Source organism: Seriola lalandi, unplaced genomic scaffold (assembly GCF_002814215.2).
Source record: "Seriola lalandi dorsalis isolate HSWRI2012SDOR001 ecotype SW California unplaced genomic scaffold, Sedor1 jcf7180002054659, whole genome shotgun sequence".
In the NCBI taxonomy this organism is placed as follows: Eukaryota; Metazoa; Chordata; class Actinopteri; order Carangiformes; family Carangidae; genus Seriola; species Seriola lalandi.
In genome coordinates this window covers 303710-319914 of record NW_019525212.1, presented here as the reverse complement: position 1 = coordinate 319914, position 16205 = coordinate 303710, and the positions used below count along the sequence as shown (strand labels likewise).

Below are 16205 nucleotides of genomic sequence, written 5' to 3'. Positions count from 1 at the left end.
TGAAAATAATCATTAGGTGCAGCCCTAAATGTTAACACTAAAAAAGACAAGGGACTTTTACTTTGAAATCATTGAGAACAGTGGAGAAAGTTTCTTATCTGATCACTCCTTTTTTTCTAAAACATTCATCTAAGAGGGATTTTCATTTTTTTTGCAGCACCAGTGACGCAGACTTGAATATCTCTGTGTTAAATGAGCCTGGTTCTGACTAAAAGAGGCCACAGAGCAACTAGAACTACTCTGAAAAAACCCAGCAAAGGAAACCAGACTGAGCAACCTGGCAACCATAATGGACATCTGCAAAGCTCAACAAATGCCACCGTAATGAACAACCAAAGACACAACAGAGCTTAGATGTATCAGTTAAATTGCATTTTCACAAACTTAGGATTTTGTGTGTCAGTTTCAGAGGAAAACAAACAACATCTATAAGCAGTGAAGGATGAAGCTCAGGTTTAATCTGCAGAAATAAAAACAGACACACTCTGGACAAGGGAATCCATTGTGTGTGTTTTTGTCACACACACACACACACACACACACACACATACACACACACAAACACAAACACACACTGCTCTGTGGTGATGAGCAGCAGTGTGTGGGTAATAACAGCAGTCACGCCATCTATAATGAGAGGAATGTCAGACAGACACACAGCAAGTAGTCACAGATTCAATGGTCCAATCTCATTATTTTCTCCTACTCCAAAATAGTGTTTCTTCCAGGAATGTTCTGGAAGTTCTCTGCACAATAAATGTTCATTTAGCTGCTGGTGCACCTGGAAACAGTCCTTCTCTGTGTGAATAGTCACATTTCCAGGTTGAGCACACATAAGAAGATCATCCCATTTAAGAGAGAGCAAATAAGGCAGGAGAGGCTGCACAGTGTGTCGCAGTGTGTGTAGCAGAGATCTGAAGTGAGCAAAATCCTTTTTCAGACTGTTCCTCTACAGGAAACACTTTTTAATCCACCTGCTTTTAGGTGCATTGTTCATTTATGCCAAAAAAAGAAAAAAAAAATCATGAGCGGAAATGCCAGAAATTTGAAAACAAAAGCCAAAATGTTGCTCACTTTTTTGAGGTAGATAAGTTGGCATATAGAGAAAGAGAAGATGACAGATAATTAGCCACACTGCTGTCAGTCTGTCCACCACTTTGTTCCAGACTGAATTATCTCAACAGCTAACAGATGAAGTGTCATGAGATTTGGTGTCTCCAGAGGACACATCCTGCTGTCTGTGATGATCATCTGACTTTTCTTCTAATGCAACAGTGTGTGTTTCACATGTGTGGTTTTAAGCGTACTTTATGTTCACTGCTAATTAAATAAATCTTAGCATGCACACTAAACTAAGGTGGTGTACATAGTAAACACTATACCTGCTTAGCATCAGCATGTTAGCGTTGTCATTGGTTGAATGTTAGCTTGCTGATATTTAAGACATTTAGCTCAAAGCAATGTCGTTTCATAAAGCTTCACAAAGCTGCTAGCATGGCTGAACACTCGGCCTCGCTCATGCTGTTGTCTCTGAGCTCCACAACATTGCACTTGTAATGAAACAATCACTGTGGTTACAGTGAAGAATTTTAGCTACGAATTGAGGCGTTCACATCCATAGTGACTGAACAGTGTACAGGACTCTCAGCACTATCACATTGTTAGTCTTGTTCTAACACACCTTGACGTACCAGTCAAGGTGTATTTCTATTTTATAGTATAGTGACTGTGTTATTAACTAATATCTGGCAGGTCTCCACAGTCTTTTGGTTACATTGATATGAAACCAGCAACATGTTCAAATACAGCTGGAATAATTTCCACAGGTTGGAATAACCAAATCCAAACACTAAATCAGCACATTTGAAATTAAAAAAACAACATCATCATATACCAAAACTTGCACTAAATCTCAATTTAAGTACAAATCTCTGGTTATGTAACAACATAAAATCAGCTCCCATCAGCATTTGTCACATCTTCCTTTTATCTATAATAAAATGTTTACACCTCAGCCAAGAGAAAACAACATCTACCTTTCACTTTGAATTTCTGTTGTTTCACTACAGTATTTTTATGGGTTCGCAAATGTGAAATCAAAACAAATACAGTAAGTAGAAAACAGCCCTAGAAAATCTGATATTTTGTTGTGATCTGTAAATGACTCAATAATTATAATGACCCTCTGGAGAACAGCTGATTCTGTCTCTGAGACGATGACAGGTTTGACTGGTACCACCATTTTTACTGAGCACAATGTGAGACTACAGAGAGAGACTATAACCTGACTATAACCTCAGTTCAAGGTTTAAGTCCAGGTCATGACCTCCGGGTCATGTCATCCCCACCCACCCCCACCAAAATAACACACTCTCACGTAAGACACACCTGTGTGCAGCCACGGTGCACATGTAATCATGCAAAGAGACACAGAAAATAGACACTAACAATGAAAAACAAATCAGCTAATTCTGGAGCTTAAACAGAAATAGACAGGAGAAGGATTTCCTACCTCGACTTAGGAAACTACTCCACATCATCAACAGGGAGACAGCTGTCTCACCTCCTCCTCCTCCTCCTCCCTCTCCTCTCTATCATCTGCTCCCCCGATATCAAAAAGCAGCGAAGAGAAAACACAAACCAAATAGCGGAGAATCGCCGTCTGACTGTCTATCTGTGTGAACGCAGAGACACATGCATGCGCGTGTGTGTGTGTGTGTGTGTCTGTGTGTGTGTGTGTGTGTGTGTGTGTGTGTGTGTGTGTGTGTGTGTGTGTATGTATGTGGATAGAAGAGGGCGACCGACACGGCGAGAAAGAGACAGTGTATGTGAATCACTGAGGTGATGATATTCAGGGTGAGCGGTGATGACAGTCCCTCTGTCTCAATGGAAATCCCTCTTTCTCTGTCTCTCTATCTCCGTGCTGCTCACTCGCTCTCACCCAGTTCATGGCATCGTGATTCAAATTCAGGGAAGAGGAGGAGAGGAGAGGAGAGAAGACGTGGGTATAAGCTTGGAGTTCCTCCATTCTCCAAATCAAAATACACAATTAAATTAGACAAGAATGAAAAGGAAACAGATTAAGAATGATTCATATAATGAAATAACCAAAAAGGAAGAAAGATGGTACGACTAACTCAATTAAAGACAGAAAGAGAAGAATAAACAGAAGTGAGACTGTGAACCAGCCCTCCACAGGTTTCCTACAACTGCTAGTCCTCGATCAATCCGACCTACCAGTCCTCTGAGATCTTTCTATTATCTATTCCACAAGTCACAGGGTTACTTTTACACTAGACTGGATCTAGTTATGCTAGTCCTACTAGTTTTATTTACCAGCCAGTTCTATCGTAAAACAAGTTTTCTACTAAACCTTGACTAATCCTACCAGTTTTCTACTAGTTACACCAGCATTTTCAGGTTTCTACTACACCTTGTCTAGTCCTACCGATCTTTTGACTATAGTGCCACAGTCCAAGCTGTTGTCTACCAATCCTCTATCAATTCAACCTGTCCTTTACTATATTTGAGAGATCTAGAGACCATGCCATGACTCATCCTAGCAGTCCTCTACTAGTTCTGCTGGTTCTTCAGGTACTATACCAGGCCTTTTAGTCCTCGAGCAGACCAACCCAGTCTTCTTCTACTCCTGCTAGTCCAACCAGTCTTTTGCTTGTGTTGTTATTTCTACTTGTTTTCTAGTTGACCTCTACTAGTCATATCAGTCTTCTACCCATTCTAATAGCCCTACCAGTTTTCCTATAATCTTCTACCAATCCTACCAGTCCTCCGCCAGAGCTCTACTAGTCCTTTACTATCTGCTAGTTCCACAGTTCTTCACTAGTCCTGCACCAGTCCTATAGGTCTCCCTGGCTTCCACTAGTTCATTATCATTCCTACTAGTCCTCAGCAGTCTCCATGTTGATTGGTTCTATGTTAGTCTTCTACCAGCCCTCTACTAGTTCCTCTAGTATTACAAGTTGTGTACTGGTGGTGATGTGTGTCATATATACGGGTCATATATACCCCCATCCAGGCACCACCTCCCGACCCCCCCTCTGAGCCCATTGTCACCACTGTACAGCACTATGAGTGTGTGAATCTGTCAGCAGAGTCTATTCATACACTGCTGAATACATCAACGCAAGACCACGCATCAACACCTGCTCAATCTCTCCATCACACACACACACACACACACACACACACACACACACACACACAGCTGCAATTTGTGTCTATTAATAACTGTCTATTTCTCAGCTCATTATATATGGGGTATCAGCAGGACAACATGTTGACCTTTATTAGCCCAGGAGAGCTAATTAGAAATAGTGCACACACACACACACACACACACACACACACACACCACATGAAAAGGAAAGAAACGGTGGGTTGATTTTGACATTTTCACCGTACTAAAGAAACGTCCAAATCAGGAACACCGAGATTCTCATTAAAAAGGAAAGTTTATATTTCATCCTGAGAAAAAAATAAACTCCAAGTACCGTCCTCAAAATACTTCACACATCACAACGCACAAGACGGTCAAAGCACATTAGTGTCATTGTCCTCAGTGCCCAGCAACAGAGAGGAAGAGGAGAGGAGCTTTAATAATGTAAATGTTATTAGTCTCATGTGACTTAATCTCTTCATTTGCACTGAGCATGTGGATCATGGGAATTCACTTCTTTCATTAGTGACTGAGTGTGTGTATGAGTGTGTATGTGTGTGTTTGAGTGTGTACGACTGTGTATAGTGCCGCCTAGTGGTCACTGACTGTCACTGAGGAGAACACACAGCTGTCTCTGGTGAGAGGAGCCTCAGTACATCCAAACCATGAAGTATAAACAGTGACATTCTCTCAAGCTCAGTCTGAGAAAATCATAAATCATTTCATTATGTAATTTACTTTGGTTCTCCTTCTGACTCCTCCTGTGTGTTTCTGATCATGTATTTTTTTTAGCTGCCTTTTTTAATTAATGGATTGATTTTGTCATTTTTTTCTTTCAATTTAATTTTCTTTAAAAAACAAAGTAAAAATAAAGAACAAACAAACAACAGAGTTGGACTATGGCACAGCATTAACAATCACTGTTTCATTTGTTAGTCTCACGGGAGAAGATATTATTGCTAATTATTGGGTGCCATTTTTTTTCCCCAAATATTTTTGTCCATAGTTTTAGTTTGTTAGTAGTTTGTTCCATTTCACACGCTTCCTTTAATCTGTCCACTTTCCTATGGGAGGAAGGTTCTTGCTCAGCCAATGTCCAATTACAAATGTCTTTAATAAGGACAAATGTGTAAAAGTCTTAAGGGATTATTGCTCCAGTTAGCGTTTGTTTATTTTAAAGAAGAGCATTTAAAATGTGTGTGCGCTTTCACCTTTGTACATAATGTATGTGTTTGACACTGGAAGAAATTAACACATTTACTCAAGCAGTGTAGTTGGTTTCAGTTGAACTTTTTGTTGCTATAGCAACCACTCTTGTCAGAGTGATTTGGCGCTTGCAGTTTAACAAACATTGTTTAACCACCATTTTGTCAAATCAGTGACCAAGCAAATGTTAACGAGCAACATATTTATTCTTCCTTGTTGGAACTCCATCTATAGGTTACTCTGTTATTGTAGCAGCTTTGTGTCCATTAATTCCTCATTTATTTTTCTGCAATCAGTTTATATAATAAGTTAAATTTTACAGTTACATTTTAAGTACCTCAGTTTACTGTTTGGCTAAGTGTTATGTATTTTACTGTGTACTTTCACACTGTTCACTGTTTATGAGTTACTGTATTTACCTCCTATTGGGTATTTCTTCCAACACTGTGGTGTGTCTTTTTGTCTGATTTATAAATACCATCACTGAATTTATTGTCCTGTCTTCAACCTTTATTGGAGGTGTGTTAGCTTGCTGCATACTATAGCGGTGCAGCTACACACAGTGAGTGGGCAGAAGAACCCTTCTACATTTTAGAGAGAAATATTGTCTTTTTGGTAACGCAGCTATGAGGACATTTTAAGAGTTAATTATAACTTCTCATACATTACATGTTATATCATCACAATTACATGAGTGTCATTCATTATCTCTTTACATAGCAGCCTCCTCTGATTGTTCAGTTTAATGTAAAATTTTCAATGCTGATTTTTACCTATAATGGAGTATTTTTACACTGTTTTATTGATATATTTACCTAAGTAAAGGATGTGAGCTCTTGCATAACTGATGAGATACAGTTTTATGACAGTGTGCAGATTTAGTGCCACTGAAGGAGTTATTTTGATTTTTAAAAATATTCAGGAAAAAATAGAAGAAAGGAAAAGGAAAGAGAAGAAGACAAGATATTTTGACTTTATAGCCTGATTCATCCCAGCAATCATCCCTGTGATCCCTGTAAGTTGAAGAACACACAGTAATTCATACAAATAAGTGATTCCAGTTTCTTTAACAGTTACTGATTGAGGGGCTCACATATCGTGTTGCCTGTCCCCCTGCAGCACAACTGTTTGTACTGGCTGTGATGTCATCTGACCTGAATGCTGATAGGCTGCTCAGCCAGCCAGGTCACTGTCACACACACACACACACACACACACACACACACACACACACACACACACGCTCAGCCTGGCCTGCAGAAGCTGAGTTCAGGCCAAAGAGCTTTTCATGGTTGAGCGAGCATCACGTAATGGACAGAGAGAGAGAGAGAGAGAGAGAGAGAGAGAAAAAAAAAGAAAGAGGGAGACAGCCAAAGACATGACCATTCAGGTTTAGTGGTGAGTGTGTGTGTGTCTGTGTGTGTCTGAGTGTGTCCAGCAGAGAGAGATTTAATCTTTAATCAGTGTTATTGTAGACTGTACACTGATATGGACCAACAGTATGTAATTACAGCTGTTTCTCACACACACACAGACACACACACACACACACGCACACACATACACACACACCTGTGTATGTGGGTGTGCATATCAGTGTGAGATTGTCTTTCTGTTTCCTGTCTCTCCTGATATCATCGTCCCACATACTGTAATTAGGCATGTTTGTATGTTAATATCATATTATATTATCTCCTATCATAATATATTATCTCATATCATATAATATTATATCATGTAATTTCATATCATATCATATTATATTCAACTGATGTTTTCTGTAGTCCAACCTAAGAGTCAGCTCCACTCAGGGCTAAAATAGTAGATTTTTTTTTAGTAGAATGGAAGTGCATTGTGTTTTTGATCAAGAAAGTAAGGACAACAATCTGAAACACCACACTGAAACATCAACACATGAAGATGTCACCACCAGATTTCATGGAGACAGATACTTTGAGAGACTATACCATCAAATATAATGCAGTGATAAGAGTCAATGCAGGCAAAATTTGATGGTTTCTTTGAGAAATGTCAGTGTGGTTTCAGAGCAGGGCTGTGTCCCAGTTAAATGACCTGCTGCTGTCTGCTCCACTTTAACTCCTTTACATCTCACAGCACACTCTCACTCTGTTGACCAGCAGTTTGACTTTAAAAAAACTGGGTCTGAATCACTGAAGACGCTCTGAAACTGTTCCAGTCACATCTGATCACAGAACCGTAGAGGGCCAGGCGATGTGAAAAGCGTTAACTGTGATCTCACCAGCAGAGGGCGCTGGAACAACTTTCTATCCTGCTGCAATGATTAAACCATGAAAAACAATCAAAATACTGCCTTGCCCAATAGCTACCGATATCAATGAGGGAAAATTTTTCATTTTGGGATTTGATTTCTAGAGATTTAGACAACAATATCAATACCACTCTCGTGTCTGTCCATATGACGCTATAGCTAACAGCCAGTTTATCAGTTAGCTTAGCTTAGCATGAAGACTACAAGCACAGGGAAGCAGCTAGTCTGGCTCTTTCAAAAGATAACAAATGAAACCATGGATGTTACACTGCCAAATTTTGTGCCAATCCACTTTCACCAGATAAGTAAAAACTTTGACCTGCTGGTGGCGCTAGAAGAATAGTCAGGGCACCACAAAAGTCAGGAGGATTCATCCTCTGGGCACCATGAATGTTGGTGCCAAATTTCATGACAATCTAATAAACAGTTCTTCAAATGTTTCAGCCTTGACCAAAGTGGTGGACCAACGATGTAATGCATCACTTAGCAACCGACAGGTGTTGAGGCGGAGCTAACAATACTCAGAGAGTGTAAAACTGCAGTGATGATCTGAGTTAATACAGAGAAAGTTTATCCTTTTGAGGGTAAATCTGAGAGCCAACACACACACACACACACACACACACACACACACACACACACACACACACACACACACACACACACACTGACCTCTCCCAGGGGCCAGCAGCTGTTGACGATGCATGAGCCAAAGTCACTCTCACTGAGCGGACAGACAGTCACAGACAGACTTTACAAATTAAAGTCCTCTTTAGCTCTTAATGTCCCTGTGGTTACCATGACAACTTGCATGACAGACTGCTGTCTAGGTATTTCCTCTCATGCAGGTACAGAATGTTTTTGCATGTCTGGTGTAGTCTTTGTGCTGTGTTCAAGTGCAACTTTTAACAGGAGACAAAATATGGGATTCATCAGTCACCGTCAGCAGCGTACACCAGGAGCAGTACAAGCTCTAGTAGCACTGGTCCTACCTGCAGTTGTGCTTGGTGCAGCGTTGAGGCCTGGGCTGAGGCCTGGGGTCGGAGTTAGTCCGGCAGGCTGAGATCTGAGCCCTGTGGCCTGTGGCAGAGACCTGGACTGAGCCCCTGCTGGAATCAAACACATCACATTAAAAACCCATTTAAACACATAAAGGGAGCTGACAATAATAAACCACTGCTGCTACTGGTGCTATTACTGTTATTACTCCTGGTGCTACTGTTAATGCTACTGCCACTGATCCTGATAACACTGCTACTACTGCTGTTGCCATGGCTGCTACTGCTATTGTTGTTATAACTACTACTACTGCTACCACTGCTGCAACTACTACCGCTACTGCTATGACTAATGCTACTTCTGCAGCAGCTACTAGTACTACTACTATTATTGCTACTGCAACTACTAAAAATATTACAGCTGCTTAAAGTTCTGCTAAAAGTTATTGTCTTCCGGTGCACACAACTTATGATCACTATTACTTAATCTTTAATTTCAAAAGTCCCTTCAGGTCTCAGGAGCTCTCTGTTCCCAGTTACATAGATAATGTTTTTTACTGCCTCCTAAGCTAATTGTTGAAAACTATCCATGCAGATACTTCTGCTACTACAGTCACATGACAGTAGTGGTTGTAATGTACCTGCCACATGTTGTCCCTTCTCTCCAGCCTGGAGCTGTCGCACTCTCCGAAGGTGAGACCGGCCGTTGTAGTGCAGCTGTGCCTGAGCATCGGAGGTCAGCTGCAGGTTACACACCTCACAAAGCGAGTAGGCCCCACCCTGACCTGAGACAAAACAACAAGGATGGGTTATATGAGAAAACTACAAGGATGAGTCAGACTATAGGGATGTAATGTAATGACAGGAGATAATGCAGAGCACTGGTGCAGGAACATGTCAGTCACCTGGAGACGGAGCCTGCTGGACGGAAAGACTGATGCTTGTAGGTGTGGGTGTGTCCATCAGCTCTTGACACATCCCCCCAAAGGCAAAGATCTGCCCACTCTCCAGGAGCTGAGAGGGGCTGAGAGGAGTCTTCATCCCTGAGGAAAAAGGAGAAAACACTGATGTTGGAAACCTTCAATATTAATTTATAGGTGACATAAGTAAGAACCAGTTCAACAATACACCAGATGCTCACACATAATGATGAATGAAAACCTTACGAGCTCTGAGATTTTTTCCCCCTCTACAGTAACTGTAACTGAAATCATGTACAGTCCTACGAACAAAATGCCAGGGGGCGGTTAACTGCACAGCACAGGAAAGAAGTGTTGTTATGTGTTTTAGATAAGGTTGAATATAGTCCATTTCATGTTTCATTGCTAATTATGTAATAATTATGTACATCATTTCTGGTGTGCTCATTTGGATGGATGATTATAAAAAAAACTCCAAGCTGTTCAATGTTTTGTGTCAGATTTTATTTGTAAAATGGGACAGAACATGTTTGTTGCTCGACAGAGAATATAGAAAGTGAGCTACAGCAGTTCACCAAGTATCCGTGTGAGTAGTCACTATCTCATCAAACTTCCAGAGCCAAGTATTTAGCTAACACACTGATGAATTTCGCTGTGTCACTTTCAGTTGTGACCTGCTATGACAAGGTATAAATACGAATGGGATTTCCTACAAACACCATATCTGTCAATAGCAGAGACAATTGTTTTTATTTTCTCCAAGACGTTAGCAAAGTAATACTGAGAAACACCACAGCAATGACAGCAGCGATCCAACACAGCACGACTCCATGCAATGCCGATATAAAAGGTGACGCTGGACATCCAAAAGACCAAAGTAACGACCACAAAGAGACACTCGCTGAAGGACAGACAGGAGGACAGACAGGTGGACGGATAGACAGGTATGAGGCCTGAATGACACCGGATTCAGAGCATGCTAAGCATCAAACACTCACAGGGAAAGTGATGAAATAATGAGCAAGAGGAGAGAGGAAGGATGACATATGACATATGTGTGTGCTTCCAGTGTACTGCGTGTGTGTGTACGTGTGTTAGTCAGTCCATGACCGTGTCCATCTGTTGTCGTGTCAGCTCTGCCAAGTCACATGACCTCTCCCCGGACCGACACATACACACACACATTTTTTTTCATGACCTACGTACATCACTACTGTACATACTGTATCAAAATTCACCTCACTTTGGCTCATTAAGGTATTAATGGTAAACCACTGAGTATTGGCTCAGAAGACGCTGTCAGGTAATGGTAATATTCATTTCACATGGTGGAGCAGCTGCTGGTGGTCGTACAGCCTGCACTGGAGAAGAGATCCAGGTCTCTATATCTCCAGTATCAACATCAACGTACCAGCTGAACCAGCTATGCTAAATGCCAGACATTTAAGTCCTCTGAAGCGAATGCATAATTTATCATTTATACATTTATAACATTAACCTTTAATTAGGCAGCAACTACTGTTACTCCATGAGGTTTTCTTGCTCCTGGAACCTGAAAATTTCAGTCTCACTACAACTTTTTATATAAACAGGTGCTGAGGCTCATGGGTACTGTAGTATTTAGAGTATTTCCACATACCAAACTAAGATAAAAATGTGTGAAAATTTGTAAGGAAGGTGAAACATCTGTAACTGATGGAAATGCAATGGGAAAGTTTAATTATCCCGGTGACTCCACTGCTTTCACATTACCTGTCTGTCTCTACCTGACTGCCTCTCTCTCTCTCTCTTCCAGCTGGTTGTTAGTAGTCGACTTTATGTTCTGCAGACAGCTGGTTAATCTGCCACTGTGATGAATTAGCTACAAAATGCACACACACACACACACACACATACACAGAGCCAGCTGATGCTGACATCAGCTTTAGTGAGGGAAGGATTAAATATATCTGCTCTATTGAGCTGGGAATTACACAACACACACACACATAGGTAAATACACACACACACACTTGCTCACATACACACATACATAGATTAAGATGCATACAAAGAAAGAGCAAGTCAGTGAACTGAGCATTCAGCAGCAAAATGAAATGAAATATGTGCATTTACCTTTACTGTAATATGTTGTGTAATGTGTTTGTGTTTGTGTGTGTGTGTGTGTGTGTGTGTGTGTGTGTGTGTGTGTGTGTGAGTGTGTGTGTGTGTGTGAGTGTGAGTCTAATCCAGGCTGACCAGGCAGTCAGTAATCAGAGAGGCTAGCAGCTGTGGGTTATAATCCCTCACACACATACACACTCATACCCATACACACACACACACACACAAGCAACAATGTGATTCCTGACTGAAGAGGAAAAGCCGAAATATTTCCTTCAGTGTGATAAAAGCAGGTCGGAGCTTCACAGCAACCTGAAGAAGGGAATGCTTCCATTTTCTAAGACTTCAAAGAGACTCAGCAGAGTGTAAAGAAACACTTCACAGAGTTTCAGTCTCATCTCCGTGTCTTTAATGTCAATACACGGTAAATACAGTCCCTCATCTCTCTCAGAGTTAGCCTGCTTACCTCACCTGTGCATGACAGCTACTTCGCTGAACTGCTGCAGCGCTGCTGCTACAAGCTCCATCTTTCTACATCTATCTTTCTATCTTCTCCTCTGTTCACTTCTCCCTGAACATGTTCTGTCCCTTCACTTCCCCAGACCTGCCATTCTCCATCCGCCCACTAGATGTCCCCGACCTTGCTCTCTGTCCCCGTTCCCACTTGCTCACCTGTTTTCTGTTTGTAATCACGTGAGTCTCCCTGCCCGCTCACACACCTGAACCCAGTTCCCTCGTCACCCTAGCTACTATTTATACTTGCCAGCAGCTCATTGTCAGAACGTTTGTTTATGTTCCAGCCTGTTTTCCGAATGAATCTGCAACCTGTTCTTGTTTCCTAGAGTTTTCTCTGTACCTGGTACCTGTGTTTATTATCATGTGGCCTGTTCCTGCCGACTCACCTGCCTGCTTGTCAGCCACCAGCCTGTAAACCATATTTCATATGTCAAAAGCTCATAAGACTTTGCCTTTGATAGTGGCCATAAACAGTAGAAGGTTTGATTTCATTTCATTATAAATGTAATCTATATTTAGTTGACAATGACTATATAGTAGACATGTAGCTTCCACTTTCTCCTTTAATATAATTGTTAAAATTGTCAAAAAATAATTATATGTATATTTATTATATTCAGATAAAGCTTAGATTTTGAAACTATAGTGAATGGTGTCAATTTTTGCGGGTTTGACTGAATATGAATTTTACTGAATTATGAAAATTGCTGAATATTTATGAAAAATTATAGATGACGCTCCACCGCAGCGAGGCTTGAGCGGCGTCTCACGCAGGCTGTGTGGCTGAACCTGTAAACATGGCGCCGAAATGTGACGTCTGGGCATAATGCATCATTTGGAAATACAGTTCAACTTAAAGGGGATTTTGGGAAATACGCTTATTTGATTTGAAGAGCTAGATGCAAAAAATGATGTGTGGTAAATATAAAGCTACAGCCAGCAACTGGGTAGCTTAGCTTAGCATGAAGATGGGAGACAGCGGGAGACAGCGGGGGACAGCGGGAGACAGCGGGAGACAGCGGGAGACAGCGGGGGACAGCGGGAGACAGCGGGAGACAGCGGGAGACAGCGGGAGACAGCGGGAGACAGCGGGAGACAGCGAGAGACAGCAGGAGACAGCGGGAGACAGCGGGTGACAGCGGGTGACAGCGGGAGACAGCAGGAGACAGCGGGAGACAGCGGGAGACAGCGGGAGACAGCCAGCTTGGCTCTGTCCAAAGGTACAGAAAGAGTGGTAGTTTTTAGTCAACGTAGGTGTACAGCCGGTTGGTGCTGGTGGATTTACAAACAAGACGTGTTTTAGGAAAAACCAAAAATACAAAATTACATTTTTCACTTGAGGTAATTTTTTTAATTTATTTATTTATACCTCAAAGGGGAAAACCATTTCATTAATAGAGCAGATCTATTTGACTGTAGAAAAATAGAAACTTCAGTTGAACCACTGCCAGCTCCATCCACCATGGTGCACTTCCATTAAAACTATTTGACTTTTGTTGTGTGAAAACCTTTTATTTCCCAAATGTATGTCAGCTTTTCAGGAACTAACAGGCGACTGGAGAGTGTGTGTGATTGTTCAGTGGGGTGTGGAAGCTTTTATGAACCGTTGTTCTGGCCTGAAGAATTTTTTTTTTTACAACCCTTCAACTTGTGTGACAACATGGAAAATCACTAAACATGGAGATCGGGGGTTTTCAGCATCAGATATGTCGTCTAATCTCATCTTTTCTTGCTCGCACACTATGCCGACGAGTGGACAAACGAGGAGCTCAGCTGATAGGTCGAAAGCCCTGAGTCCTGTTGGTGTAAAAGATAAAGAGGAGACATTGAGGGGGGGCACTAATATCTGTCCCTGTTCCCTGAAAGAGACTCTACAACACACACACACACACACACACACAGTAACCTGGGGGGACGACAGGACAAAGAAACTAATGGAGATGTGAATAGACAGAGAGAGAGGTCTAAGAGTGGCTGTCTCTCACCCTGAGGCCAATAGCTGGTAATGACAGTGGTCAAAGACACACACACACACACACACACACACACACACACACACACACACACACACACACACACACACACACACACACAATAAACAGAGCAGTGGCCAGCAGCACCAGAGATGCTGAAACAAACCACTAGATACAGTTTGATGTTTGTATGTTCGTCCCTGCAGGAGTCGGAAGAAACTAGTTCACAGTTTATGAGGTGATACACACTGATATATGTCTGCAGAGAATGGTCCAAACAAGAAAACATATTACCATTTTTCCCATAAAGTAATGCTTCTTAGAGCCAGTTATAAGTTAAATCAAATCAAATCTTGATTTAATAAACCCTTTTCCCTACAGATACATCCACATCTGCACGTGCTTCGTTTCTCTTTAAAGACGTTCTCGGGCAGAGCCTCCTCCCAGGCTGTGTGTGACCTCCAACAGGCTCCACAAGTTCAAATCTCAGCAAACCATTTCATTTTCTAACCTCAAAACCTAAACTGGAGCAGCTCTGACCTGAAACCACAAATGAAACACTGGATTTATGGAGCTTGTTGGGAGGAAGACCTACCTGACAGACTGAATTCAGGGCATAAAACTTTTCTACGCAAGGTTAATTTTCCTGGCTCACTCTTGACACAGCCACCAACCAACTCACATTTTCCTTACAAAACAAATGTTGTTAAATGATGATTCTAACCTGAACTAAAGCATGTCTCAGAGAAAACTCGCCGGGTCTGCTGCAGTAAAAAAAGATGCACAAAGTCATTTTATCAGTGGTGCAGTTCATAGATACTGTGATCTAATGTTTGTCTGATCCCTGGGATACATCACCATACAGACACCAAGCTGAATTTGTCTTGTGTGGATGGTCTGTAGCTATGAGAGACATCAATGTACAGCAACGAAACACAATCAGACTGAAAAAACATCCGTCCAACAAAACGTGTTACCAACACGGAGAACTTAATCACACACAGAAATATACAGCAAACACAAAACAAGTTTCCTGAGGACGCTAAAAGCTAATGCACTCATTTTGGCGTCATCGCCACGCCAACGTTGGATCATGTGACACACACTGTCCCGAAGACACACAATCATTACACCGGCTGTAAAAAGATTCATTTTTCTGAAAAGACTTTTCCCAAAAGGACTTGTACTATCTGGATTTTTATCAATTCAGCCCAATGAAATATGTAAACTCTAAGAGCGGCAGCAGAAGTCTCTACAGCTGTGCTTCAAAGGAGCTCAGCTACAGCAGGACACGATACTCTACGGGCCAAAAAATGTGAAAGCCCAAGGAAGTTAAAAAAAACTTTGATGAAAAAAAACTTCAAGAATGAATGAGGCAGCACCTTGACTGATTTGACTAGATTTTCTTAAACGGGAATGTAGGAGCCAGGTCTCTGACGAGGAAAAATAAAGGCGTGGAATAAAAAGAGAGAATCTCTCTGATACTGCTGCATCCATTTTGGTTGTCAAAGTTTCAGCTTATTCATGGATAAAAACATGGAAATTGCATCACTCACATCCTTATCAACCAATGCTGATTACCAAAACGCATGAAAATGACCAAATTGCAGGAAAGAGCAAGCGGGGTTTTTCTACTGCGACTGGAGGCAAGTCCGAGAATGTTACAGGTGTGCAGGTGGAGTACACTTTACATACACCCATGGTTGTGGCTCATGGAGATATTTACTCCATGACCGCACACTGTGTACGCTACGCACTGAAATGATATCTGCATTGTGAAATAACTGAAATAAACTATTTCCTGTATTTCATTCTTCTGCTTATGTGTTGACAAACTGCTGAATATGTTTCTCAATTCGCTGTCAGGGCCACAGTCTGTATCACCTTCTGTTGCAATTTGAAATCTTTAAACGAAAACTCAATGAACCTGGAGGAATGTGTTGGAAACAACGGCAAAGAACGGCATTAGATCTAAAAAGATATTTAAAAAAGATTACAACAAAAAACATCGGTTTCAGTCTC

The 16205-nt window shown here is 41.4% G+C and overlaps 1 protein-coding gene across 1 annotated transcript in view; it reads right to left on the bottom strand.

Annotated features, from left to right (window-relative positions):
• znf385b (zinc finger protein 385B) overlaps window positions 1–16205 on the bottom strand; it is a 56739-nt gene that overhangs the window by 26435 nt on the left and 14099 nt on the right. The window contains exons 2-4 of the mRNA XM_023420863.2: window positions 9577–9714; window positions 9313–9456; window positions 8666–8782 (exon numbers count right to left, since the gene is read on the bottom strand). Coding sequence (XP_023276631.1) covers window positions 8666–8782; window positions 9313–9456; window positions 9577–9712 — 397 coding nt within the window. The 5' untranslated portion in view covers window positions 9713–9714. The remainder of the gene's footprint in view (window positions 1–8665; window positions 8783–9312; window positions 9457–9576; window positions 9715–16205) is intronic.